Below are 26,594 nucleotides of genomic sequence, written 5' to 3'. Positions count from 1 at the left end.
TCACATTTTTTTCTTTTAACAATTTACTTATATTTACTGCACAATAAATTATAAATTATGTTTTTAATTTTTATAACTTAGAAAGACTGGTTGACTTTGTTTATCCATTGGTGATTTTCTATATTCATTCATTCCCTTTAAAAAAAAAAATTGGTAACAAGCTTTTAGTAAATAGCGCAATTTGACATCAGGAAAAGTGATTAGCATTTGTGAAAATAGGGTTTGGGGGCCATTAATCAGGGGAGTAAATGTTTCTTAAATTGGTGAGGAAAAAGGTAAAAATCTTAAATTGAATGAGAATTCAATATGAAATAAGAGGCCTAAACACTTGGGTGAATTGTTTAAAATCAGTGAAGACGAATTATATAAGATTACTTTATTTTCAACTTCAAAAGCAATAGAAATAAAGTAATGTGTAATTCAAAAGATACAATCTTTTTTTTAAAAAAAAATAAAATAAAATATTCAAATTTAATTTTTTAATAGAAAAAATATATATATATATATGTATATATATGCATTTAATTTTATACAAAATGCTCAAGCCTTTTTAGGAATGTTAGGTGACCAACACATGAGAAGCCTGTTAGCCTTTAATCTTTGAATATATTTGATCAAAACCGTTGCAGGTGTTGAGCCTACCTCTATAAAAAAAATATATCATAGTGCTGCTATTTATATTAGCATAATTTTTTTAACGAAAAATTCTATTTAATTAAAGGTCACGTTTGATTCAAAGAAAATAAGACAAAAAAGAAAATGAAATTCGATATTCCTCTTCTTATAATTTTTCTTGAAACCAAACAAGCGTAAATGCTTTTTCCATGGAGACAGAGATGTAACTTTGCTATCTATTAACCCCTTATGATGAAATAAATTTTCTTGAAATTAACTGACTCTATAGTTATATTATATACTATAGACTATATGGTTGTGAACACGAAGGAGATGGGTACGCGGTCTTAATTGAATTGGTAAAAACATGTAATAGATGGTGTTGGGAAATCGGAACAAGTACAGAAACCCACATGACTTCCTTTCGTGGAATCAGCAAAAATTGGACAACAAACAGTGAGAGGAAACTTGGGTACTACGTCTGCTGGCTTTCCCAATCACTATAATAAGAGATTCTTGCATGTAGTATCTGCTTATACTTACTTCTTAGGAGTCGGCAAGGAAGAGACACAATGAAGGTAATATTTTGGTTTCATGCAGAAAATACTGTTATTTACTCCTAATATTTATAAACTCTAGCTTTGGGTTTACTGATTTATATTGGTACTGATCTGTGTTTGTTGTGCATGATGCATGATGCATGATGCACGATGACTATGCAGCAAAAGGTGGTGTTGGAGGTGGTTATGAAGTGCCAAAAATGCCGGAAGGAGTCCCTCAAGGTGGCTGCAAAACAAGACGGTACGTAACTGAGTCATTCCGTTGTCTTGTTTTCTTTAATTTATTTTGTTTTTGGCGTTAAAACTCGAGAGCTGAGATGATTAAATAACTGGAAAAACAGGCGTCAGCTATGTTGGATTGGAAGGACAAGAGAAAAACAAAGTTGTGGTGATTGGAGATGGTGTTGATGCTATCAAGTTGACTACAGAGTTAAGGAAGAAGGTTGGACACGCCCAAATCATCAGTCTGGTAGAGCAGAAGTAATGGACATCCATTTGATTGGTTTGGGAGTTACTTCCACAAGAATCTCAATATATGCCAGAGGGACAACACTGATAATTATAGAATAGAAAACTTTCTTCTTCTTGTGATGATAAATTTCACGATTTTCTGTTAGGCACTCGAAATTTCCTTTGTATAAGATCAGATTTGCTAGAATTTGAACCTTCTAATTCTGGTTTGTTGGGAGATATATTCCCTTAAATTTCCTTATTCTTTTCATCGTTTCGACTTGTGATAATTACTTGAGATCAATTACAGCCAATTACCATCACCAGTGCTCTTTGCGGATAACTGTTTTCTGGGGTGACAATACAGCAAAGCTTATGTCTTGGTCATCAGTCAATAGAGGAAATGAGGGCAATGCCCGGTGTCCAAGTCAGCTTTAATCATCTCATTGCTTGACTCAACCCAAAGATGGTAACGCGTTTTTTTAACTTGGGTCTTGGGGCCGCTAGCTGTGAAAGTGTAACCGTACAATAATACAGCGGAGGGGAAAACTGAAAAGCATCTTTCTCATATTTACTGGTTTGAATATTTTCCTCTACCACAAAGCAGAGACCTAACACAATTCAAGAGCAGCATATCTTAAACTTTTCCTGATTTGTCTATATAATCCCACAAACCAAACACTTGGAAAAACAAGAGACATTAACCAGTTCATACATATATCAGTAAGACTGAAAAAGGGGATAAGAACTCCACCCTTGTGCATGCAAAATGCAGTGAATTTCTAGTATTGATTTTCGGGATGTGTCGACTTGTTACATAATCTTTGTCAATCACAAAAGAGACCAAACACTTATACAAGATATGAGTGTAAAAAATGAAAAAGTTATTATTCATAAACTTTAAAATAGTATACAGGGTTGGTTCACACAATCTTAATTGGAACACTATTTAATCAACAGTACTACTTGAAAGAATTGAAGAAGCTGACTGTGTCATTGAGTGCCCTGATAAAGTCATCGACATCTTCTTCAGTGTTGTAGAAGTGAAGGCTGGCACGTGCACTTGCATTCACTCCCAGATAGCGATGGAGAGGTTGGGCACAATGGTGGCCTGATCTGATAGCCACTCCATGCTGAGATTAAATAAAATTAGTTGCCATTCAGAAAAAACAAAAATCCTTCAAATATATTGTGCATAAACTACAGATTGTCTTGCATTGCATTTAAATCGCCACAGGTTGGCTGGAACTACAAATGAAATGCCAAGCAAATTTAGACTTTTAAAACAAAACTGAAGTTCGAGAAATTAAGTGGTTTTCCAGACCACAATGTTTCAAACACAGTTTTCAAGACTAACCACAATGCCAAACCAAGCTTCATAATATTTATTGAATAAAATAAAAGATAGCAAAAACCTAAACAACAGTATTAAAGTGCTATTCCTAATTTGTTATGCTACCTGTTGATCCAGAAAAGTTGCAAGATCTGTGGGATGAATATTCTCGACGTTAAAAGAACAGAGAGCAGCACGATAAACAGTTTCTGCAGGCTTTGGGCCATAGATCCGAATATTCGGAACAGAACATAGTTTGTCATATAAATAATTAGCCAGCTCCATCTATAAAACAAAAATGGCCAGTGTTGTCAGAATAAAAACATTCCCAGCTTATCAGAAAGTGACTTCTAAATCCATCTAGCCCTCCTAGAAAATGACTAAAAAAGAGAACAAGTTAAAGTCCAATCATATGATTATCATTATGAAGAAAGAAGAAGCATTTTTATGGGAGACATAATTTAATTCATTCCAGAAACATAAAATTAGTCAACAAAGATCTAAGGAAAGATGAAAAACCATAGCATAAAATAATGACTGCTTCCTTAATTATTCATAACCAACTGATTTGGACTGTATTTCTTTTAATTTTTAAAGCCAACAAATATGTGTGTCATTTATCTGTCCATCAAGCATTAAATCAGGATCCCGAGGAAAAAAGCAGAAAAATGCATCGCACCTCATAGTCATGAATTTTCTGCATGCCGATCCCAGACAAGTAATCAATTGCTGCCCCTAATCCAATTGCTTCCCCAATTGCAGGTGTTCCAGCCTCAAATCTAATCCAGTTAAAGAGCAAGAACAAAATAAGTCATGATAAGAAATAAAATACTGAATATTTAGACCAAAAACTACTTGAATGGCACGTGCCTGTAAATCAAATGAGAAGGAATTCCTTTCAGCAGACAGCTAAATAGCCAATAATAACTTAATTGCTATTAGACTTAGGGTTCAGGACTAAATGTCTCCTATCAAAAAACGACCTTAATCATGAATACACAACTCAAACAATGTACAAAGCTGCTAAAGTCCCTCCCATCCTCAAACTTACTTACTAAATGATACTGAAGATGAAATAAGTTCACTAACCTGGAAGGGGGTTCTGCATATGTGGAATGATCCAAAAATACATCAGAGATCATTTCTCCACCACCTAAAAGGAGGAAAACATTTACCAGGATCAGCTTTAAACATCCATGCCTCTATTCCCACAGATACTGATTTACAGAAGTCCTGCAAATAACAATTGAACTTTGAAAAAGAAAAATGTAAGTAATGGCATACCTAAGAATGGAGGCATGGCTGACAAGAGGTTACTCTTACCAAATAAGAATCCAATGCCTGTAGGCCCACACATCTGAGGCATGTTTATTCCTTAACTTCATATACTTGCCCATATGGCTTAATCATGCATAAGATAACGAACTAACCTTGTGAGAAGAAGCAACAAGAAAGTCAGCATCAAGACCTTGGACATCAACATCCATATGGGGAACACTTTGACAAGCATCTACAAGCACTTTTGCCCCAACCTCATGAACCCAGTGCGCAATTTCTTCAATTGGAAGTACAGAACCTACAGGTAAAAGAGTTTTGGCAATAAATATGACCATGCCATCAAATATTAGCATAATTAGATAAATTTTGGGGAGAAAAAAGGAGATTAGAAATCAATAACTTTAGTAGAATATGATGCAATCAGATGAAGAGAAATTAATCTAAGAATTCCATGACCACTAGCCTCCCATAATAACCTTGTTCTTTCCTCTTTATCCTATCAGTCGGGTTTTCTTCTTCCTTATTTTTTTGGGCTGGGTTGGGGTATTGGGCAGATGTCAGCAACTGATGGCAATCAGTGCAGCCAACTTTACCTCTTGGTTATCCAGGGATATTGCTAACAAAAACTGGGTGGATTTGGATGGACAATAGGAATACCTTTAAATAACAGCAGTATTTTTTTTTTTTGGAAAGCAAATAACAGAAGTATTATAGCCTACATTCTCAATAAATGTAAAATCAAGCCACTAAAACATTTTCTTAATCAATATCAAATGCCAACAAAAGCACCTATAAGAAAACACAAACAGTCAATGGAAAAAAAAATAATACTTAAAAAAATCCTAAACTATTAGGAATAATTCAAATAAATCTGCATTTTTTTATTGTGTTTAATCAAACCCTCATATTTTTATTTTAAGCCAAATAAACACATATAACTAACAGTTGACTAACTATTGTTAGTCAAAATGACCTTTGTCATTTTTTATATCATGTGATATTGACATGGCATGATGACATGTCATAAAAAATGGTAACATGACATGTTAGTGTGGCATGATAATGTGGTCACATGGTAATTTCAACCTCTATGTCAATGCCACATCAATGTCACAAGGACATAAAAATTACATATGTCAGTTTGACTAATGATAATTAGTTAAAAGTTAATCATAAAGACTTATTTAGTCAAAAATAAAAGTACAAGGGTTTAATTGAAAGCAATAAAAGAATAAAAACTTACTTGAATTTTCTTGAATAATTCAGAGACTTTTTAAAGTATTATGCCAAAAATACCTACCAAGCACGTTAGAAACATGATGAACAACTACAAGTTCCGTCCTTGTAGAAATCATCTCTCTCAGCTTTACTACATTTGGAATTTCGTTCTCATCCAAACTCACAAACTTCAAAACCGCACCTGTCTTTTGAGCCACAATTTGCCATGGAACAATTGCACTATGATGTTCAGCAATCGTAAGAACAATCTACAAGAACAAAAATATTCTCATACCATTACAATTCAAATCAAAATAACAACCACCCTACGGATAAAAAACACAAACAACAAAATTCAAATAACACAACCTCGTCCCCAGGCTTTAAATTTGATAAACCCCAAGAGTAAGCCACTAAATTGATAGCTTCAGTAGCATTTCTTGTGAAAACAATCTCACTCGAATCCGATGCATTAATAAAAGCTGCCACTTTCTTTCGCGCCAACTCATACTCATCCGTAGCTTTAGCACTATATGAATAACCAAAATAACACAAATGAAAACAAAGGGTTAAGATAATTTCCTTTGATTGTTGCTTTTGCTACCTACTCTTTGCTATTTGATTTCACTTTTCTAGAAAGATACTTATTTAAAAGCAAAAGCAAATGCTAGAAACTAAAATGCAATACCAGTTTTAACATAATTATTCCATATAAAAGTAAAATATCATGCATTTTCAGGGGCATAGCCACATATAGTTAAGTGGGGTCAATTTAACTTCATATAGCTATTTAATAATAAAATTTTTCAGTAATTTTCTTTTTGACCCAACTTAAATTAAATAAAAACCTAAAATGAGCCATCAATATAAATAAATTGCAATTAGTAATATGTAGAAAAACATCTTAAAAAGCTTTTATATTTGTATTATAAATATGGCTATATATTTTTTCTTCGATATAATATGACCATAAAGCAATAATATTTGATTAAAACGTAAAATGAGGCATACATTCAACGATACTTGTTCTCTACAATAGTAAAATCATGCATTTTATATATTATCACAAAAATAAATCTTTAATTTTACTTATTCAAGAAAATTTTCCTTTCGAAAACAGAAGAAAGATAACAAAAATAAAAATGAAACAGTACTCAACTTAACTTGAAAAATTCATGAACAACTACTTCATAGACATGATATAGCATCTTACTGTAGTAACTTTCTATTGAAATAATGAGATAACATACGCAACTCACTTTTTTTTGTAAATTTAACGTTTTCGAGCCAATATTTTTAAGCAAAATCACCAAGGGAGTACCTCAAGTAGTGAATTCCTCTGTGAACATTTGAATTGTAAGCTTCGTAATAATTTTGCAAAGCTTTTAACACTGCCGTGGGTTTTTGAGAGGTTGCCGCATTGTCTAAGTACACAAGTTTAGACCCATTTACTTCCTGCCAAATTCAATAAAAACCTAATAAAGTGAAGTAAAAAAAATAAAAAATAAAAAAGAAGGAAAAGAAGGGAAATTTAAGGACCTGGTGGAGGATGGGGAAGTCGGGACGGGTATGGTGGCCTAATGAAACGGAGCCTTCTTTAACGGCGGAAAGAGAAGCAGAGAAGCGGCGGAAGCCTAGCCGAAGAGGAAGAGATGAGGAAGAAAGAGTAGGAATAGTAGGGTTTAAAAGAGGAAAAGAAGGGAGCTTTACAACTACTCCTTCCATCATTTTTCTCATCAAAAGATTTTCCAGCAGACTTGAAAATTTGCTTCACGCCTTATCATCGTCTTTGTATTGTTGTTATACAGGGGGAGCCACGGTGATAGAGGAGGCGCCATTAGCGAGCTGGGCTTTCTTCGGGCCTTGTTGCCTACTGCAAAACTTCATTTTATTTTCATTTTTTCCACATTTATTTGCCCCAAATATTTAATGTATTTTGGAAAATCATTAAAAACTTCATTAGACTTATTAAAAGATAATTATTATAATTGTCATGGTTTTCTTCTAGATTCGAGGATGTATGATAAGACTTCTTTTCTATTTTTTTATTGGAAAAAGAACAACAGAATTTGAATTTAATTTTAAAGACATAAAATCAAATAATATAAAAGCTATCATAAGTTTGAAAAAGAGCAGTACTTGGTCGTTGAAATGCACAAAAAAGACATTCGAACATTGACTTATTTATTTTTTTAAAAAAAAAACAAATCTTCTTTCCTTAAATTATAGAAAAAAAAATACAAAAAGGAGATTTTTTTCGGTTTAAAGGAAAATGAAAACAAACTCAAAGCAAAAGCAAGACCATGAGCAGCAAGATTCCTAAATCATTCAATTCAAAATTCACAACGTTTCATTCAGGCACCATTTCACTTGAAGCAGTAAGCAGGGGAATCTGAAATACAAATTATGGGAAGGCTTGGCTGTCTTAAACCTAGGATCAAAATTATTTTATGCCCCTCACAAATCTTGGCAGGGGAACGAATTTCCTATGTTTTTTTGCTTAAGAGAAAAGATAAAGAACTATTGGCGCTTAAGTGAAGGAAGCAAACAGTCGTACACCCGTTCCATGCGTGCTGTCACAATTAGCTTGTATGCAGTTTGAAGACCAGGCTTTCCCAAATCAATTATATCCTGTTTCAAACTGTTCATCACATTTATGTTACTGGTTAGTTGCTTCGCAGATCAACTTACAATCAAAAAGCTGAAACAGAAACACATGAATAAACCCCCACCATTGCCATTCACCGGTTGTCTTTGCGTGCCCTCTGACGGCACTGTATAAGCAATCTAGACAATATATCAACATCCCAAACATGCATTGTGCATCATTTTCCTGTGAAATAGCATTAGATATGTTTTACCTTTTTTTATGTAGGAAGGAGATAGTCAAGTGCAGTAGCAGTATCAGTCAAAGCAAATGGGATTTTGGTTTACTCAATCAACAAGCGCATTCTAATCCATCAAGAGACAAAGATTTTGAACCAAACATAGGTTCTTCCCACAAACGATACCTCTAACCCTGAGTGAACTTTGAATATTATGCAAAGATCCATACAAAGACAACAGATCAGGCTCCAAGAAGTGGGACCACTGAAATCTTACAATGACTTTTTCTATTTGTACCAAATACGACAACCATATCTCACTGCCTCAACAGGAGGACATGCATGCATAGGCGTATTTTGTCTTGTGTAAGATGCAAGGAAAATTAACTTTTTTTCTTGCCACTAACAGAATCCACATGGAAACAAAAATGCATAAAGTATATGTAGATTAGCTTATAAACAATGAGCATATGAAAGCATACCAGTTACCAAGTGAATATCAAGAAAGGAATGGACGGGAAGAGAATGGACTGTAAAGATGCTTTCAGGAAACAATAACAAAAATACAAAAACAGAGCACATGGCAAGTAGAACGCCGCTTCCAGTTCTCTCTTTGGGGCCACAATAAGTGGAACTGTAGAAATCAACTCAATCTCTGACCAATCTCTAGGGTTGGCAAAATGAGAAAAATAAAGAATGATCACCAAAGTGATGTCATCATCAGTGAAGCCCTTCTTATTACCTCGCCATCAAAGCTAGTTAGAACTTGAACTCTTAAACCTTTCCCCTTGATTGAGAAAGCAAATAAAGCACAAGATATTAAGATTCCCTATGACTTTCTTCCTCCCAAATAGTAGTGACAATAATGAGCCAACAACTAGAAGAAACAACTTCAGATGCTTATATCTTGAAAATGGGTTGCACAGAATCAAAATCTTATCAACTCCCAGACAGAAAAATTAACCCTTTGATTTTTCAATAAGCTATAGAGTAATAAAAAGAGAAGCCCATGTGGATAAGGGAAAAGGAGAAATTTAATAAGAAGCATCCAAGCTATTGAATAGTAAGGTTCTTACCAGCCCTTGGTCAACATAAGTTTGGTACTGCATAATTGTTTTCTCAACCTCCACAATGAGCAGCCGCCTCTGGATCCGAGCAATTCTTCCCCTGCCTTCTGCTCTAGTATCCTGATTATGACAAAAGCCAGATAATTTACAGCATGAAAAACAAGTCAAAGAAAATAAGAATCTTGATCATTAGTAGGAATGGTTTGCTGGCCTAAGCAAATGTAGTAAATGACTTTAGAAGGTATCTACACATGTTGGAAGTAAAAGGTTGAATACATAGTGTAGCAAGATAAATGTAAAACCATCTAAGCAGTTTAATGAACTAGACCTAGCACATAGTTCCTTCCTCCACTGCTCTACAAATGCAATTGACTTCAAGAAATTAATTAGATAATACATTATAGAGCTTTGAATGTTCTCACCTGTCTAAACCATGCACGCGCAGCTACGATCAGACCAAGAGATAGAAAGAATGCTGGCAAGGCAGCAAGGATCGCAAAGTTGATTTCATTTGCTCTGAGAATCTGATCCAGTTCAAGCATGGCCCTAATAAAATGAGCATCTTTAATAAGTAAGAACATTGAGATACACCAGAATATCAGCAAAATTTACGCATCTACGCAGAAAGCTGGTGTTAAACTTACATCTCAATATCCAGTTTCAACTTCTGAACCTGCAATGGCAAGAACTTAAGGTTATGCAACCAGCATTGCAGGCAGCAACAACATAGTAAAAGTCATGGGCATTACCTGGATGAGAAGAGCGTGAGCAAGCTCTCCATGGAGAAGATTCTGGATAGGATGCATAAGTTCCTTTTCATATCTACATTAGAAATTCCAATGATTTTGATTTTCTCTCGGAGAAGAAATTTGCCAAACTAAGAGATATACACCATACCATGATAGTTCAGTTAAAGTAATATATCAGAACAGCAATCACAGGAACATATTTCTTCTGAAAATTTTTTAAAGGTATCAACAGGAAAACCAGTACTATCAGAGAATGCAACATATTCCAGATATATTGGCATTTATAAAAACTTACTACTACTAATCTTTTCAGTCTAAGCAATTTTTGTCACCTGGAGCATTCATACAGATAAAATACAAAACAAATAGTCAGTTCAAATTTATCGAAGTACACTAGCGTTTGCACTCTCCTGAACATAGCCATGTGCCTATATATTGTTACTTGCTTCAGATGATCATATGCCTAACTTTGTCTCTATGACACATGCACGCAAATATACGACTTTGAATATGCATGCATACAGTTACATGTGTGCAGAAACACTATTTAAAGGTAAAAAATCAGTCCAACATAGCAATCCTGAAACTCTTATTTACACATAATCTCTTTCTTTTCACTATTGTTTCAGCACTTACCATTTTGGTACTCCTATGAACTTATTAACAAATGTAGGGGTGATGGTTAAATTTTGCCAGATCTGTCCTACAAGTGTGTCATAAGTTATCAAATTCTAACATGATTTGCATTAACCATAATATTAGAAAGAAAGTCATACCTTGCCATAACTATCTCAAGCATTTCCTGATCTGATGCATTCTCTGGTAATTTTTTACCCTTTGTCTGCTCACTGAAGGCCAATAACATTCTGCAAACCACATGAACGCAGTTATGTTCAGAAACAGCACTTGATCATGGCAGCCAAGAACATAGCAATTACCTTAGAATGAATAAAAAAACATTAAGCTAAAGTACTAAATAAGCCCCTGAACATTCACAAATTTCTCAGAAGACCACCTATCCTTTTAAGATACCCAAATAAGCCCCTATTCTTTAATTTTTACCCAAATAAGCCCTTATCTTGGTGGTAATAAGTCATCTGACACACGTGATCTTAACAACCATTAGGTTAATGGCTAGCCAGCATCCTTCGAACGTCGTAGATAAGGTGGCTTTTCCAGCGTGGTGAAATTCACTTACTCAAATATTCATGTCTCCGAAGGTAAATTCTCCCACTCAACCAATTTCACCATGTCAAAAAAGCTACATCAGCATTCATGTGCACAGAAGATGACAACTGGCCATGGGCTTAATAATCATTAAAGTCACATGATATACAAGATATCTTTCCATCAACATAAGGGCTATCATGTTGAAAAGCATAGAATAGGGGCCTATCCGCGTACAATAGAAGAATAGGAGCTTATTTAGAAAAAATGAAAGAGTTCAAGGGCTTATTAGTATTTTAGCCGAGAACCTAATTACATCCAATCACCATAGATACAGAAAGGGATGAAATAGTGAAGTAGGAAACCTCAAGCCAAATAAACCAACAAAACAAAATAGAACAAACATCAAGCAACTTACATCTATAGAAGAATCCAAGTTCTTTTGTTTTCATATCTCAAACAAAGATTATAGCAGTGTGAAAAGGATAAAATAAGTACAATTGTTTTTGTACATATGTAGGTGCGTTGGGCCTTTACCTACACAGGGAAGCACCTCTTCTTTATCACTTAAACCTCAAACACCACCCCCCCATCCCCACCGCTTTCCCTTGCTTGCTAATTTTAATTCAATATTCTTGAATGCAGATTGGCAGGAAGAAAAATTAACCTGTGAAGAGAATTGGAAGTCAACTGCACTTCCTCCATATCCATCACACCTTTCTGCCTCTTCTTGAAAGTATCCAAAAGTTCATCTCTAATTGACAGAAGCTGAAGATAAATTGTCTTTAACATCAATGAAACCATTCTCACGTATTCATAAAAATTGTCAATAAGAGACTTGGAATATAGAGAAATGCAAAAACAACTGAGCAATCAGATTAGTAAAATGGAATGTACCGGTTGCTCAACATGGTCATTAAAGAAGCTAACTGTTGATTCCCTTGCTTCATGAATCCAATTGTCAATGTCAGAACTTCCCATCAGACGACTATGCCGTAGGAGCCAGAAAGAACAAATTGAAAGGCCAACTGCACCACATGTATACCGGATCCAGTAACGAGTTACTTTCCCTGGCTTTTTGTGTTTAGCTACCTAAGAGCAAGGTAAGCAAAGAAGCAACAGATCCCAAAATTAATTGATCATCAAATGCAAGTTAATAAAATTACTGTCTGCTTTTGTGACAAAGAGGATTAAAGATAAGAGGATTCTTTACCATACGAGCTAAGTAAGAGTCCAGTTCCTGTAGATTCCTATAAATCAAGTTGATAGCATCGCTAATTTCACAATCTGTCCATTGAGACTCTTCCTGATTGATTTCTGGCAATTTCTCAAATAGTAGGGGAAATGAATAGGTTCCATCAACAGAAGAATTACTCTGCATAGTTATTGTCATGAAAATTGGATCCTAAAGTTCTTAACCAGCTAATCATAGCAGCAAGTCGTGAAATGCTCTCCATAAAAGTGAAACTGTTGCAAAAGCAAATCCAATCATATAAAGATATATATCAATATGGTTACCTGACGCAGGGCGTGTAGATGGCCAATTGATGCCTCCAACTTTGAAAATAAACCATTAAGAGTAACCATTAGTGAGAGAAATGACTTCGCTGGATCTTTCACTAACTCTTCTCCACATTTGTCAACTTCCGTATAAAACTAGACAGACAAACAAGAAATGAATCCATGATATGTTAAGTCTATCCGTGGTTTATGCAAATTTGAATGAAACAGAAAAAGAAAAATAAATTATAAGATTGCAAGGAGTATTTGAAGATGATAGGCTTCCTTATCATGGTAAAATTATGAAAGTACAGAACTAAGAACAAGATGGAGCAAACCTCAGCCAGAAAAACAGCAACTGAACACCTTAAGGTAGATAAGACAGCTATTCTTTCCGAAATGTATGAAGAAGCAGAATGGGAAAAATGCTGCATTGCTGAACCATCAGCAACGCTTTCTCGCATGAGTTGAACTGTTTCATTAAAAAATGCTTGTGGCCCTCTCTCAAAAATCATGAAGTAAACTTTCCTAGCATTAGATCCCTGAAAATAATCACAAAATTAGGATAAATACTTACGCCAATAACCAACATTATAGCCATAGACACCACTTGACTACATTGCTTTTAGCTTTTTGCTTCCCAACACAAAAGCAAACAACTTTCTTGTAGAATTAAAAATAAAAAAGATAATCTTTTGGATAACAAAATGCATGATTTTAGTTTTGTATAGACTAGTTATCTTATCGTTGATGTTAAATTTAGTCATTTTTCCATCTATAATCAACTGTCATTTTACTTTATACATTAGTTTTTGCTTTATAACAACCATTCTAGGTGCCATTTTTTTTTTAGGGGGGCGGGGCGCGGCTGATTGCTTTTCACTTTCAGAAGCAAAAAAAATGCAGATAAAAGTGATTTGAAGAATTAAAAATTGATACTACAAGTTTAGAGAAAAAATACATTATTTGATTTTAATACAAAGTTAACCATGTTATCATTGGTGTTTGCATTTTAGTTACTAGCCCTATGCACACGCACCATGTGGGTGGCATAGATAAAGAATTTGATTATTTAGATAAGTATCAAGAAACATATCAAAAAAGAAAAACCTTTATATATCTTCAATTGTAACATACTCTGAATTAGTGTAACACACTTGTGACACCAAACCCAGCAATCAATTAGTAAAAATTTGATCATTTCTTGTCAGTTATGAATTTTTTTACTATTTGAGCAAATTAGAAAAAAAGAAAAAGCAGCAAACTTAACCAAATTAACAACCAAACTAAGGCTTATGACGGTAGTTTACCTCTGCTCTAGATTGCCAAAATTGCAAATTATTTTGAATTTTATGCAAATTCAAAATGGAGCGATCCACTATATCATTTAGAACTTCATAAACTCTCGATGCCTCCGGCGTCATCCTGCATGCAGAAATCAATCAATAAATTCAAATATCACATCACTTTTCACTTTCAATCAATAAATTTTGAAAAAGAAATGAAGAACAGGTCGAGGCCGTACGGGGTGGTGGAGCTGAATGAGTCGGAAGGCAATGGGAGAGGGAGACCAGTCCTGCGTTTTGCTGAGATGGGGAGAGCCGTTTGGCGAGACAGATTTGACATTTTCTCGAGAAAATTGAAAGGGGAAGAAGGAAACAAAGTGGTGAGTCGGTTCCATAGATAGTTGGAGTAAAATGAGAATAGGGTTTTAACGTCCCTCGACGATTCATTTCCGTCAGGCGTAGCTTCCATACTATTTCTAACTTGTAAAAACTGCAGAAGCTGCTTTGCCTCTCAGCTTAATTCCGGACGTTTGTTTTCAACGCGGTCGATCACTTTTCCGGACGACGAGAGAAACCCACTTTTTTTCTTACGATTTTGTATGGGAAATTCCCGAACCACCCTTCCCTGCATAAGCTTGGTCTTTCAGCTCTCCATCTACTTTGCTGGGCCTAATGTCATGGACCATGAATCCGTGACCAATCCAGCTCGATTGGACCATCGAGCTAGCTGTATAAGGATGTGCCACATAGCTGTAAGAGAATTGATACAATCGTGTGATCAGCATTAATTCAGGATTTTCGAATATACTATATGTCAGTAACATTGAGTCGTACGAGCAAGATGCAAACACAATGGATCATGTAGAATAATGTAGGACAGCACATTTGGTGCACCAGACTCGAGCGCACACAGAACACAAAGAAGCCGCGCACATGGGTGCCGCACTGAAGGTAAGCATGCACATGGGGACTGCATAGATGGAAATTGTGCAAATGTCGCACACCAAAGGAGGCCTCACACTAAAAGGTTGTGCGAACACAACCTGTACACCAAAGGATATCGCGCCACAACTCGCATACAGGCCGCATTCTAGAGAGCTCCGCACATCCTCGGCACACACTAAAATGCCTTGCACGGGAGGGTTATGTACAAAAAGACCATGTACCAATGGGTCACACGATAGAGGGCAATGCACCATTGGACCACACACATGCTATGCTAGAAGGACTTGCTCAGATATGGGCCGTTCGCAAAGAAACAGTGTGCATGAGGGTCGAGTAGATAGACACTAAGAATCAACAACCCGCATACAAGAGGACAACTCGTATGAGGGTTAGGGGTGTGCAAATGCAAACCGAAATGAATAATTGAACTGAACCAAAGTAAGTTTGATTTTTATGACTCGATTAGTTCTGTTCTTTAAATAGTTCGATTATTAAAATTAATTCAGTTCAATTTTAATTAGGTTTTTTCCTAACTGAACTAACTTGCTCAAAACTATTTCTTGTTGTTTTTATTTATGTTTTTAATTATTTGTTGTTGTATATACGAGTATTCATCTTATTTATTATAATTTTTTTTATCATTTTTAATATTTTGATAGTAGTGATTTATTAAAAAAATACAATATAAATAAATATATACAAACAAAAAAATAAAAGATTTCTCGAGTTGGTTTTCGAAAACTGAACCAAACTAACTAAATTAGTTTGGTTATTTGTAGAGTTCGGTTCAATTTCGATTATTTTTAAATATAAGTTCGGTTATTAGATATTCGGTTAGTTCAGTTATCAGATATCCAAAATCGAAAATAACTAAAATAACCATTTGCACACCCCTAATGAGGGTGATCCATTAGCTTTTAAGAAAAGCAGCAAACAAGTTAATGTTCTATGAAAATTAGGACATTTTTCATATTTATATTTCTTTTTATGTTATTTATTTTATTTTACTTGCATTTTAAATAAGTTTAAGATTAAGATAGTTTATCATACTATAAATAAGCGTTTTATGTTTCATTATAAAGCACTAATAGCACGTTTGGATCGCGGAATAGACATGAATAAAATAGAATAATTATTCTGTGGGAATAGAGTAGAGTAGGAATAGAATAGAATAGTTATTATTTTGTTTGGTATAGTGAATGGAATAGAGCAGAAATTGTTATTATTAGTTATTGTAGTGTTTGGTTGGTAAAAATAAGATTGAAATAAGAAAGGAATAGGTGATAAAAAGATAGAAATAACCTTAATTATATTAACATTTATTTTCATAAAAAATTAAAATTATCCTTATTATAATTTAAATACATATTTATCCTAAACGACAATTATTCATCATAATTATATTTTATCCCAAATGCAAAAAATAATTATAATTATTTAAAACTATAATTTAATTATATTATATTTCATCCATCATAATCAATTAAATTTGTGCATAGATGTTTATTTTTGTTCAATTCTTCACATATTATGAATCATTTTCAATATACTCTATAGACAAAATATTGGAGAAGAAATATTTGGGAAAAAATAAAAAAACAAGTAGAAATAGAAAATCATGTTTTTTGATATATTAAATAGAAAATCATATCTTTAAAGAGAGAGACAGCACTACTGGCGGAACCCTAAACCGTGGAATAGTGGGATGGAGGAAGAGCGGCTAAGAGAAAGACGACCGAGAGAACGAGGGAAAGGAAGAAGAGAGAGAAAAAAATGTTTTATATAGATAGGGTTGTAATTTTGTAGATTTGAGAGGGGTAATTTAGTCATTCCAAATATCACAGCTATTCCATGAGTCTTGGAATAGATAATACTAGGGGGAGAATGATAATAACTAAAGAAGACTTTTTACTTATATTAAGGTATAGATATTACTGAAGAATTTTTATTCCTTATTGCACAACCAAACCAAATAAAGGTATAATAAATGGCTGGGAATAGAGGGGAAATAGCATAGCTATTCCCCATACCAAACGTGCAGTAAGTTGCCACCCCTTTAATTTTCATCGAGCTATTGTCAAGCATAGGCAAGCCAAACCTATGATTGTTTAGCACTAATTTTAGGTTTTTTACTTTAACTTATAAGGAATAATAGAACTATTGTTTCTTTTGTTTTTTTTTTTTCAATTTTCTTATGCTTTTGCATGCTTATCACATTTCAATATTATTTCACATATTTACGAATTAAGGCGCTTGCTTAATCTTCATATACAAAACTTAAGCGTCGAATGGAACTTGGTTAAAGTTCTAAGACTATGACAACGATCTTGAAGAACAAGTACAAATTTGTATGACCTATTTAATATTAAAATAATAAAATCATTTTTATATTGATTTTATAAACTTTTTAAATGTCTTTTGAATTAGATTTATTATTTATAAAATTAAATAAAATGTAGTACTAATTTGTCTTATATTTTTTATCTATATCTAAATAAACAAAATGGCATAACTTGTAAATCAATTTAATATAAAAAACTATTATTTAAGTGTCTATTTGAATATTGTGTTGAAGAAAAATAAGTACCATCTTTTAGTAATCATCATAAAATAAAGAGTAAAATACTCTATCATCTCTAACTTTTAATCATAATTATACATAAGTCCACTAATTTGTAAAATAGACACTTTGCCCCAAATAGTTAAACGACATTAATATTTAAACTGAAATGTCTAAAATGTCTTTCTCATTTATTTTTTTTACTTTTTTAAGACTAGTCAATGATGTTTCTTATCCCGACAGACCACCCTATGGCCAAATTTGGCTCAGATCCGATCGAATTTCTCAAGGAGCATCAAATCTGGTGCCTCCCAAGGAGCATTGGATTTGTGCTCCCTGGGGAACACATGAACGGTTTAGGGAGCACCCCAGGGAATTTCTTTTTAACAAGAAAAAAATTAAAAATTAAAAATTATAGTTTATGTAGCATGATAATTTTTAAAATTAATAAAGTATAAAATTGTCTTTCAATATTGTTACACATCAAACTAACGGAAACATTAATGGTGAACTAACGACTGGAATGATGTATTTAGCAAAAAATATTTTTTTAAGGTGAATTATCCATTTTAAAAACTAATAGATCCCCAAGAAATTATGATTAAAAATTAGAAAAATAGAGTATTTTACCCTAAAATAAAGTTATAAAGAATTGGAACTTGGAGGTCTCATTTGATCTACTTATCCCACTACATATGGAGTTGGCTTAAATAATATATTAAGGTAAACATCTGAAAAAGTAGGAGACTTTGATCTTTTTATCTTATTTCTTCTTGTGCTAAATCCTTAAATATTCTTATCGTTTCAATTTCATAGCATAGATGGTTGACTTTTAGATGATTATCTCATTCCTTAACAAAATATGTTCTTGATTTTCAAATATCTATCCTAATTATTCTATTTTTATTAAATTTATCCATGAAATCCCTATCTTCATTTCAACCCTTTCGATAGTCCTTATGATTGTTAACTTTGATTTTTCTCATTTTTTGGTATTAACTTGAAGTAAGACTTTGAGAGAAAAACTAAAATTTTAAAAAATAAATCTCAAATAACTCGAGATAGAAAAAGGGAATATGAGAGGACAATCGTTAAGGTAGTGTAGAAGGATGATTAGTAGGTGAAAAGAATGGGGTTACGACTAGGGGCGGTTCAATAAGTTCAAAGGCCTAAAGCGAAATATTCAATGAGGCCTCTTTTATTGAAATTAAAAAATCATTAAATTTTTATTCTTCTAACATTTTAAGATGTAAAATTTTAATATTTTTTTAAATGGTTAATACAAAATTAACAATCAAAATTATTAATTCAAATAAATCAACTATCACATAAAAATAAAGCAATACAACAATATAATATAAATTCTAAATTAAAGTAAAAATATTTGTAAATATTAGAATAATAGTACATAATTATTGAATGCTTATTACAAATCGCAAATAAGCTTATGACTTTATGAAGATAATAACATAACAGACTTCTTGCGTAGTCTTTGAAGGAAAATTGAAATTAAAAGAAGAAAGAAAAAATAGCAAATGAGAAAAGAGAATTCAAAGTAGATTTTATACATTGAAAAAGAAATAACTAGCTTTATATATAAAAAAAATGTTCTTAGATCATTAAATATGTTGATTGAAAATAAGAAAAATAAGTGAGAAAACAATAATTATTGGAGATGATTAAATACATATGACTATTGGTTGATTGAAAATAATATAGCAATCTAGAAATTAGAATATGATAGAAAATTGAGATTTATTATACACATAATTAAGAAAGTGAGAAAATAGGTAATTTTATTAATTATTTTATATTTTTATATTTTTAATATATATTTAAATTGAGAAGGAAGGATATGAATTTTATTTTTTAGCCAAATGAATCATGTACCAACCAATAAGTCAAATACTTCAATATTTAATTTTTATATATTTTTAATATAATAATTATATATAAAATTATTAGCCTCTTTAAATTGGAGCCTAAAGCCCTTGGTGCTCCATCAAGGCCGACCTTGGCTACGACAACCATTTGCTTTAGAAGAAAAAATAAGAGTATGTTTGACCTAACTTTTTTTAGTTTAAAAGCTATTATAAAATTTTATGAAAAATAATAGTTTTTAAATTAAGCTGAAGTTGTTTGGTAATTTTTTTTATAAGTTCTTTTTTATAAGTTATAATTTTGAAAATTATCATAAAATTTTTATTTTTTAAGAGGGTAATATTATAATTATTTTTAACAGATAAAGATATTTTTAAAATAAAAATAAAATTTTTTAGTATTTTTGAAAAAAGAGAAGGAAAAGCTCCTATGAGAGCTTTCTGAAGTTCTTTTTTAAACAATTTATTCTTTTAACAAAAAGTTTTTTTAAAGAGCTTTTTAAAATTTTGTTTGGTCTTATTTTACTTTTAAAAGATAGATAAGTTAAAAAAAAATCAGATCAAACAAGTACTAAACAATAGGTTAAAGAGGTAAGTTAGGTTTTGTATTATATAGAGAATAGTTGGTAAAATTGCTTGAGGACATATTTTTTTATCAATCATGTTTTTCCTATTTGTCACGATGTTGGAATAACCATTATCAAAAAAGTCGGTTATACTTATGTCGATTTCTCTAAAATAATTATTTTAAAATATGATTATTTTGTAAACCAAATGTTAATATAAAAGAAGAATAAGAATAAGAGAAATGACTATACTTCATTTCCCACCACCAAACATGTAGTTAAATTGTTATCGTAGGGAGTATTCCTCCCAAACCAAAATCGAGTCTCCAAATTTAAAATATTCATGAGTCCAGCTCAATTATTGCTTTTAAAATTTAAAATGAAATTCAATTGTCATTCTTAAAATTTAAATTTCAGTGTATTCGATTTTTTTTATTATTAAAAATATTTTTATATTAATATTTTAAAATTAAAATTTAGAATGTTGTTCGTCTGAACATTTGAACAAATTTATTTTGGTTCCGTAATCTTCTTTTATTCAAATTATTGAAATTTTCGTATACAGATAGTTTGACTAAACAAAATTTATGAATTTTTTGAGAAAAAAATAATAAATTCATGTTCTTTTATTAAATATTAATTAAATACTAAAATAATTTTACAATCAAAAAAGATTTTTTGTCAACAAACTTAAATTTCAACTCAACTTTTATGGCTGAATTGTGAACTTATCGATTCAAATTCCATCACGAGTCTTACGCCAGAAGCTAAGTGGATCCCGGGGAAATACATGTGGGCGCTCACTGGATAAAGTCTTTTGTCTTATCCATGATATCGGCCTTTCTAGATTTTGACCGCTCCCAAAAAGCTTACGCGTTAAGGAATATCGTTGAGTTTGGGTACCCTGCCTTCAATTCCATCGTATTTCCTCGACACCCCTGGCACTCCCCCAATCCTCCAATCCCCCGAGCGGAATAGTGCCCTCCGTAAGAAACAGCTGATTGGAGACACGCTGGCGATTGCAACAAACCACAAGAAGAAAAGAACAGAGACCCTTTGAATTTTTTAAGGGCGTACTGATGACGCGCCCCGTTGCCATTGTCCGCCAGTCGTAAAAATCTTATTCGTTTGTCATTTATTTACTTCTGATTTTTTCTATAAAAACACAAGCACTTGCACGACAGATAAACGAAAAGAAATCATATCATCGAAAAGAGAGAGAAATGGCAACAGTGGGTGGAGTTACGGAGGTTGAAGGAAACGCCAATAGTCTGGAGATCGAAACCCTCGCTCGTTTTGCAGTCGACGAACACAACAAGAAGGAGGTCTCTCTCTTTTTCTTTTTCCTTTTTGATTACAATTTTACGTCTTAATCCAATTCAAATTATTGTGTGAAATTACATTTTATATTTATTTATTGTTTTGGGGTGATGCAGAATGCGATGCTGGAGTATAAGAAAGTGGTGAACGTAAAGCAGCAAGTGGTTGCTGGAACTATCTATTACATAACAATGGAGGTAATGGATGGTGACAAGAAGAAAATTTATGAAGCCAAGGTGTGGGAGAAGCCTTGGATGAATTTCAAGGAGTTGCAAGATTTCAAGCTTATTGGTGATGCCCCTGCCGACTGCGCCAGCGCTTAGGGTAAACCCAAACCCATCCTTAATTTTGTTTCCATTTATTAGTCTAAAAGATAATTGTAGATATGTTACCTCAGCCACAAATGAACAATACTAGTTGGAAAAGGCTAATTGATTTTTGCTTGGTCTTCCAGGTTTTATTAGATTTCATATTGATTTAACCTCTGTGTGTTTGTTTGTGGCTTCATTTAGTGTTTGCTTCTGGTCCAACTACTTTTCTCAAGAGTATAAACTGAGGGAAGGAGGGTTGAATTTTAATTTTTAGGCTCATTTTTTCAATGTTTGTTCTTGTTAACACAAAGTCTATCTTTTTATTCCTATTTTTTAATCTGATAGGGATGGCTTTATGTTGACAATTTCAATGGATGAGATTTGAAGGGGGACAATTGAGGAAATGAGTTATTAGTTAACCCCCAAGAGATGTTAAGGAGATAAGTGAAACTGAGGTATAGTAGCGGTATAGGTATTATTAAACTCAACAACCTTTCCATAACTCTGTGTGCTTAACACATATGGTTTTGATAGTGTTATTTGAAACCTAAAGTAAACTATTTAGAAAGGAAGTAAGTAACCTTGTCTAGAAATCTAGTGCAATCTAGTGCTGTTGTGATAAAGGTGGACCATATGATGTTCTTACTTATTCTTGTATTGTAATTGTCTCATTCTTGTATTGTAATTGTCTCAACTTTATGTAGCATTAGAGATTAATAGCCTCTGCCCCTCTTAGTCATGGTGATCTTTTCTTTCCAGTGCAAAATGGACGTCCTTTGAACAAAAGAGCTCCCAAGTTGAAAAATCCTAAAATCTAATTAGCAGGCTGTCACTTAGCTATAGCCACTAGCAGCTATGTTGCCATTATATCCATATTTATGTACATACACAAAGTTACATCACTTGTTGCTTGTCTGTTTTCCTTCTGTACTTGGGGAATCTGGTATGTTCTTTATGGTCATTGCATAGACCTGCAGGTCTGGTTTTATTAGTAATACTATTGTCTTTGTTTTAATTCAGGTGACCGAAGATCGGATGTGGAAGGATATCAAGTATATCCAGGGCGTGTTCCGCCTTTAAATAAATGTAACTATGTCTTATGTGGTTTTCGATTTAACAAGTATTAAATTCAGTGGTGTTAAAACTTATATAGAACAATATAGACTAATGTAAAGTTTAGTACATAATTATTTATGTTATCTCTCTTTTACCTCTCAATTATGATAAAATCTTCATATGGTTACACAGCCTTCCAACGCAAGAAATATCCCATCATGTTTAAATAAATAGACAAACCATAACTAAACTTGTTCTTTGTGGACTAATCAAACACTTGGTCAAATATTATATCTTCATTAATTTCCTGACAAGACAAGGAATGGTTTACCTCTCCACCTTCATAATCAATAAAGGCTTCATCTCCATGGTGGAGAATTCCCTTCTATGTGAAGATAATCTCCATGACTACCTTCCGGGATGTTCAAGGTCAATTTTCCAGGACCTTCAATCGGGTTTCCACAGTCTTTATGCAAAATTTGCACCTATTGGATGGAGTTGCTTTATCATCCTTTGCACCTCTCGCATGATGTTCTCCCATACTCTGCAACCTGAACATCTCTTGGGCTTAATTCAGACTAAGAACTCTCCCACTTCTTGCTATTCTGGAAGCTGGATTCAGCCCTCTCCTGGATACCATAACAATGTTTACATCGATCTCCAACATAAGAGAAACTTCAGGGAGAACACAATAGACATACAAAGCAAATGCAGTGGGACTGGCTTCTTCACTTGCAAGAGAAAGGAATAGAAAGAGCAGCTACTTGAATACTATTAATAGAAGCAGAACTACCTCAACTACATCACTAAAAGAACTTCATATAGCATGAAAACTTACTAATATTAGACCTCGGACCATAAAATAAGGCTAATTTAACCCATCCAAATTAACTTAAAAAATTTCCCCGAGAAGAAGACAAACATTAAAATAGAGTCAGCTATATTGATATTAATAGTAGCATGAACAGTCTGCACCACAGTTCTGCTACAGTAGCATGAACAAAAGTTTTTCTTTTGTTAAAGAATTTTGCTCAGTCATCCTGAACTAAGGAACTCAAAACTGCTTTCAATTAGTTTTATATAGTGTAAACATATATTAGTACAACACCTAGGGAAATCAGAAAGAAAAGCTAAAAGTTTCAGACTAATCTAGAATGTACCCTTCAGTGTTTCGCTTCTTCCTAAGCTTCCTACCATATTTCTCTTTTCAAAGCATAAAATCTACTCTACTCTATATAAGAAAAGAACTGCACATGTAGGAGAAAGGCAACTATAATACCGCACATGAAAGCAGAGATTCAATTGCTTATCCTTCTTCATCATAGTCTTCCTCATCTATCCCCCTGTTTAAATTAGCAAGTTCAATAGGATCAATAGCCATCTTCTCAATTTCAGAGAGTGACCAACCAGGGTATTCCTCCTGCTTTTCAGGTAAGCTGTCTGTTGTTGGACTAGCAGGAACAACGGATATGGTTGAGTCCCTATTCTCGTTCAAGTCGACATTGAGGTCAAAGCTTCCAACTGGGGCTTCAACGTTCTTGCCAGCTGAATTATTTTTCTTCAATTCATCAGGCTCTTCCCGATCATCAAGCCTTTGAATGCTTAAAGTATGCTTCTCTTGACAATGAGAAATGTCTGGATCATCTTCAAACTTTTCACAATGTGCAGCTGTCTCTCTCTCTGCTGCTCTGCTACTTCTTCCACGACCTCTACCTCTGCCCCTACCCCTACCCCGTCCTCTGCCACAGCTAGAAATACGGCTGGTCTCATGCTACAAAAAAGAAAAAGTGGCCATAAGCACAATATTTGGGTTGTCATGCTTCACTTCATCATAATTTTTACCAACCTAACTTCTATCACAAATTATAATTGCTAGCAAGAATTAAAGTTAACAGGTCACTAATTGCAGCAAATTAGTTTTTTCTAGCTTGCAAGTGCATTCTTATTTCTTGTAGCTCCATTCTATCATATTAACTATTAAGTACTTCCCCACCCCCAACTCCTATTGGGTTGGAGAGTGGAAGGGGGCACACCCATGATAAGTGTCAAAGAAAATGAAGGACTCACTATTCTTCTCCTCTTTGACTCATCACCACTAGCATTGTCATCATTGTCAACCACTTTCCTGCTCAATAAAAAAGGATTAGCAATATGAGAATATCGAGCTTACTTTAGTTGATTCACCTATAAGTATAAAACTAGTCCAAACCTTCTTTTGGCAACAGAATGATCATTGCCAGCAGTATCTGATCCACCCAGGTCAGGAACCTTGCCAACAATTTCTCCGAGAAAATCAAAAACATTAAAGGCCCGTACACATTGCTTTCTGCAAGTTCAAAACCAACAAAGTTAATCCTGATGTCTAACACCCAATGTCAACACAAGGAGAAGAAAAAATTCACTTACAGATGCAAAGAATTCATTGTCTTGGCACCCCTCATCAAAGTTATTTCATATGTTCGGTCACATAAATCTTGTAGAAATAACTCCAATGCTTTAGCTGCAGCCATTAATTATCATAAATGATAAATTAGTTTTCTTTTACATAGAGAAAGTCTATTGAACTTCAAAACCCTCTCCCATCACATAAAACCCAACTCCCTGCAAAAGATTCGAAACTAAAACATCCAAGTTCTAACTATTCCGGACAAAGCATAAATTAGGTTTTTACTATGTTTGTATTTACAATGAATAAAACTTATGAGGAAAAAAAAAAAACAAAAGTACTTACAAACAAGCACAGGGACAGCCATAGCAATTTTTCCAACATCTTCATCAGCTTGCATAATCTTCTTTATTCGAGCCTATCGAATAATTAACATCAATTAATACAAGATAAACAAATTTCATAACACACTTGTAAAAGTAAATAATACCCCAAGCGATCGTATATAAGCTATGTGTATAAGAATTGAGAGAAAAACAACTTACGGCTGGGAAACGAGTGTCGAGTTTCTTCCTCATGTTTTGTTAAATTACGAAGAAAAAGAAAAATTGCAGAAAACCCTAGAGAGACAAGAACAAAAAGAGGGAAAGAAAAAACCCGCAAAAATTTCGACTTAATATAAGTTCAAAATTAGTGAACTCGGACTCTGTTCTCGGACCGGTATTTTCGGGTCCAACTCCTATCGGTGTTCTTACATAGGTCTATGTTTATCCTTGTACTGTTCGGAGATAGCTTTCCTGCCACGTCAGCTATGTCTTTTGCTAAGTTTACTAGAAATTTATGGGTTGAAACTTTAACCTTTTGAGAAAATTTGAAAACAATTTTTCTGTAATTTTTAATTAAACTTATAAAACAATCTTAAAATTACATCTTCAAAAAAGAGTAATAGATCTTATTATGACTTTGATTAAAGTAGTCAATTTCAAATTTTCTTTTAATAAAAAAATTCTTTGTGATGCAAGAGTTGATTATTTTAACATAAATTCATTTATATGTATGTTAAAAGAATCAATTAAGTATAATATTTTAAAAAAATTTAATTATTTAAGAAAATTTAAATAAATTCATATTCTTATTAAATCCCTATATCATTGAATAAAAAAAATTATCATTGGTGAAAACATTATTTATTATTTTATATTTATAAAATATTAATATGGAAGGTGAAAAATGTTATGGGTTATGTAATACATATCATGTCACTCTCTATTATAATATGTCAATATTCATATTAATATCATGTAAAATAAAATTATAAGTAATATTTTGATTAATAACAATTAGTTAACTTTAAAGTATAAACACTTATTTAATTTGAAATAAAAATATGAAAATTTAATTAAATGTAACAAAAGAATATGAGTTTATTTAAACATTTTTAAATAATTCAATGAATTAATTTTAACTAATTTAGTTCATCTATTTATTTCTATTCATATATTATAAATGTGATTATAATCTT

General features: G+C 33.0%; 5 protein-coding genes across 9 annotated transcripts; 2 read left to right on the top strand and 3 right to left on the bottom strand.

The window, feature by feature from the left end:
- The first annotated feature begins 1,041 nt into the window (after positions 1–1,041).
- On the top strand, positions 1,042–1,818 carry LOC110412856 (Copper transport protein family). 2 transcript variants are annotated; one of them, XM_021423497.2, is made up of 3 exons: positions 1,042–1,193; positions 1,338–1,416; positions 1,517–1,818. In XM_021423497.2, exons 1-3 carry the CDS (start codon positions 1,188–1,190, stop codon positions 1,657–1,659), a joined length of 228 nt encoding a protein of 75 aa, XP_021279172.1. In that variant the 5' UTR covers positions 1,042–1,187; the 3' UTR covers positions 1,660–1,818. The 2 variants fall into 2 exon arrangements, with proteins under 2 accessions (XP_021279172.1, XP_021279173.1); XM_021423498.1 differs by lacking the exon at positions 1,042–1,193 and having other exon boundaries at positions 1,332–1,416.
- A 569-nt stretch (positions 1,819–2,387) lies between these two features.
- Positions 2,388–7,613, bottom strand: CPNIFS (chloroplastic NIFS-like cysteine desulfurase). Its single transcript, XM_021423504.2, has 10 exons — positions 6,994–7,613; positions 6,776–6,909; positions 5,824–5,983; positions 5,537–5,723; positions 4,389–4,534; positions 4,243–4,315; positions 4,048–4,111; positions 3,638–3,737; positions 3,085–3,243; positions 2,388–2,758 (listed from the first exon to the last, which is right to left on the bottom strand). Exons 1-10 carry the CDS (start codon positions 7,189–7,191, stop codon positions 2,588–2,590), a joined length of 1,392 nt encoding a protein of 463 aa, XP_021279179.1. The 5' UTR covers positions 7,192–7,613; the 3' UTR covers positions 2,388–2,587.
- A 147-nt stretch (positions 7,614–7,760) lies between these two features.
- Positions 7,761–14,734, bottom strand: DGS1 (dgd1 suppressor 1). 3 transcript variants are annotated; one of them, XM_021423502.2, is made up of 14 exons: positions 14,288–14,730; positions 14,073–14,187; positions 13,101–13,304; positions 12,781–12,918; positions 12,476–12,637; positions 12,160–12,354; positions 11,930–12,030; positions 10,872–10,961; positions 10,096–10,168; positions 9,991–10,019; positions 9,769–9,892; positions 9,356–9,466; positions 8,187–8,287; positions 7,761–8,095 (listed from the first exon to the last, which is right to left on the bottom strand). In XM_021423502.2, exons 1-14 carry the CDS (start codon positions 14,515–14,517, stop codon positions 7,975–7,977), a joined length of 1,794 nt encoding a protein of 597 aa, XP_021279177.1. In that variant the 5' UTR covers positions 14,518–14,730; the 3' UTR covers positions 7,761–7,974. The 3 variants fall into 3 exon arrangements, 2 of the variants coding, with proteins under 2 accessions (XP_021279177.1, XP_021279178.1); XR_002444908.2 differs by having other exon boundaries at positions 8,048–8,095; positions 8,187–9,066; positions 14,288–14,734; XM_021423503.2 differs by lacking the exon at positions 8,187–8,287 and having other exon boundaries at positions 14,288–14,733.
- A 6,177-nt stretch (positions 14,735–20,911) lies between these two features.
- Positions 20,912–22,824, top strand: LOC110412862 (cysteine proteinase inhibitor-like). The gene is made up of 3 exons (XM_021423507.2): positions 20,912–21,324; positions 21,436–21,643; positions 22,651–22,824. The coding sequence occupies exons 1-2, from the start codon at positions 21,223–21,225 to the stop codon at positions 21,640–21,642; spliced, it is 309 nt and encodes a 102-aa protein (XP_021279182.1). The 5' UTR covers positions 20,912–21,222; the 3' UTR covers position 21,643; positions 22,651–22,824.
- A 63-nt stretch (positions 22,825–22,887) lies between these two features.
- Positions 22,888–25,796, bottom strand: LOC110412861 (uncharacterized). Of its 2 annotated transcripts, none has more exons than XM_021423505.2 (7): positions 25,618–25,796; positions 25,418–25,490; positions 25,093–25,186; positions 24,896–25,012; positions 24,754–24,811; positions 23,966–24,457; positions 22,888–23,315 (listed from the first exon to the last, which is right to left on the bottom strand). In XM_021423505.2, exons 1-6 carry the CDS (start codon positions 25,648–25,650, stop codon positions 23,993–23,995), a joined length of 840 nt encoding a protein of 279 aa, XP_021279180.1. In that variant the 5' UTR covers positions 25,651–25,796; the 3' UTR covers positions 22,888–23,315; positions 23,966–23,992. The 2 variants fall into 2 exon arrangements, with proteins under 2 accessions (XP_021279180.1, XP_021279181.1); XM_021423506.2 differs by having other exon boundaries at positions 23,971–24,457.
- Between the last annotated feature and the right edge of the window lie 798 nt (positions 25,797–26,594).

The sequence above is a fragment of the Theobroma umbraticum genome, unplaced genomic scaffold (assembly GCF_002168275.2).
Source record: "Theobroma umbraticum cultivar Fairchild unplaced genomic scaffold, ASM216827v3 scaffold_95.0, whole genome shotgun sequence".
NCBI classification, from domain to species: Eukaryota; Viridiplantae; Streptophyta; class Magnoliopsida; order Malvales; family Malvaceae; genus Theobroma; species Theobroma umbraticum.
The sequence above is the reverse complement of the archived record's forward strand: the minus strand, read 5'-3'. Positions and strand labels throughout refer to the sequence as shown.

Excerpts from the sequence above, each read along its gene's own strand:
- LOC110412856 (XM_021423497.2), top strand. Across the intron at positions 1,417-1,516 it reads GGTGGCTGCAAAACAAGACG|GCGTCAGCTATGTTGGATTG; the intron begins GTACGTAACTGA and ends CTGGAAAAACAG.
- LOC110412862 (XM_021423507.2), top strand. The coding sequence starts at position 21,223 with ATGGCAACAGTGGGTGGAGTTACGGAGGTTGAAGGAAACGCCAATAGT. Across the intron at positions 21,325-21,435 it reads ACGAACACAACAAGAAGGAG|AATGCGATGCTGGAGTATAA; the intron begins GTCTCTCTCTTT and ends GGGGTGATGCAG.
- DGS1 (XM_021423502.2), bottom strand. The coding sequence starts at position 14,517 with ATGGAAGCTACGCCTGACGGAAATGAATCGTCGAGGGACGTTAAAACC. Across the intron at positions 14,188-14,287 it reads TCATTCAGCTCCACCACCCC|GATGACGCCGGAGGCATCGA; the intron begins GTACGGCCTCGA and ends TTCTGCATGCAG. Across the intron at positions 10,169-10,871 it reads CTTGAGATAGTTATGGCAAG|ATATGAAAAGGAACTTATGC; the intron begins GTATGACTTTCT and ends TTTCTAATGTAG.
- CPNIFS (XM_021423504.2), bottom strand. The coding sequence starts at position 7,191 with ATGAGAAAAATGATGGAAGGAGTAGTTGTAAAGCTCCCTTCTTTTCCT. Across the intron at positions 4,535-5,536 it reads TCATGTTTCTAACGTGCTTG|GTTCTGTACTTCCAATTGAA; the intron begins GTAGGTATTTTT and ends TTTTACCTGTAG. Across the intron at positions 3,738-4,047 it reads TATGCAGAACCCCCTTCCAG|ATTTGAGGCTGGAACACCTG; the intron begins GTTAGTGAACTT and ends TAACTGGATTAG.
- LOC110412861 (XM_021423505.2), bottom strand. The coding sequence starts at position 25,650 with ATGAGGAAGAAACTCGACACTCGTTTCCCAGCC. Across the intron at positions 25,491-25,617 it reads TCGACACTCGTTTCCCAGCC|GCTCGAATAAAGAAGATTAT; the intron begins GTAAGTTGTTTT and ends ATTATTCGATAG. Across the intron at positions 24,458-24,753 it reads AGTCAAAGAGGAGAAGAATA|CATGAGACCAGCCGTATTTC; the intron begins GTGAGTCCTTCA and ends TCTTTTTTGTAG.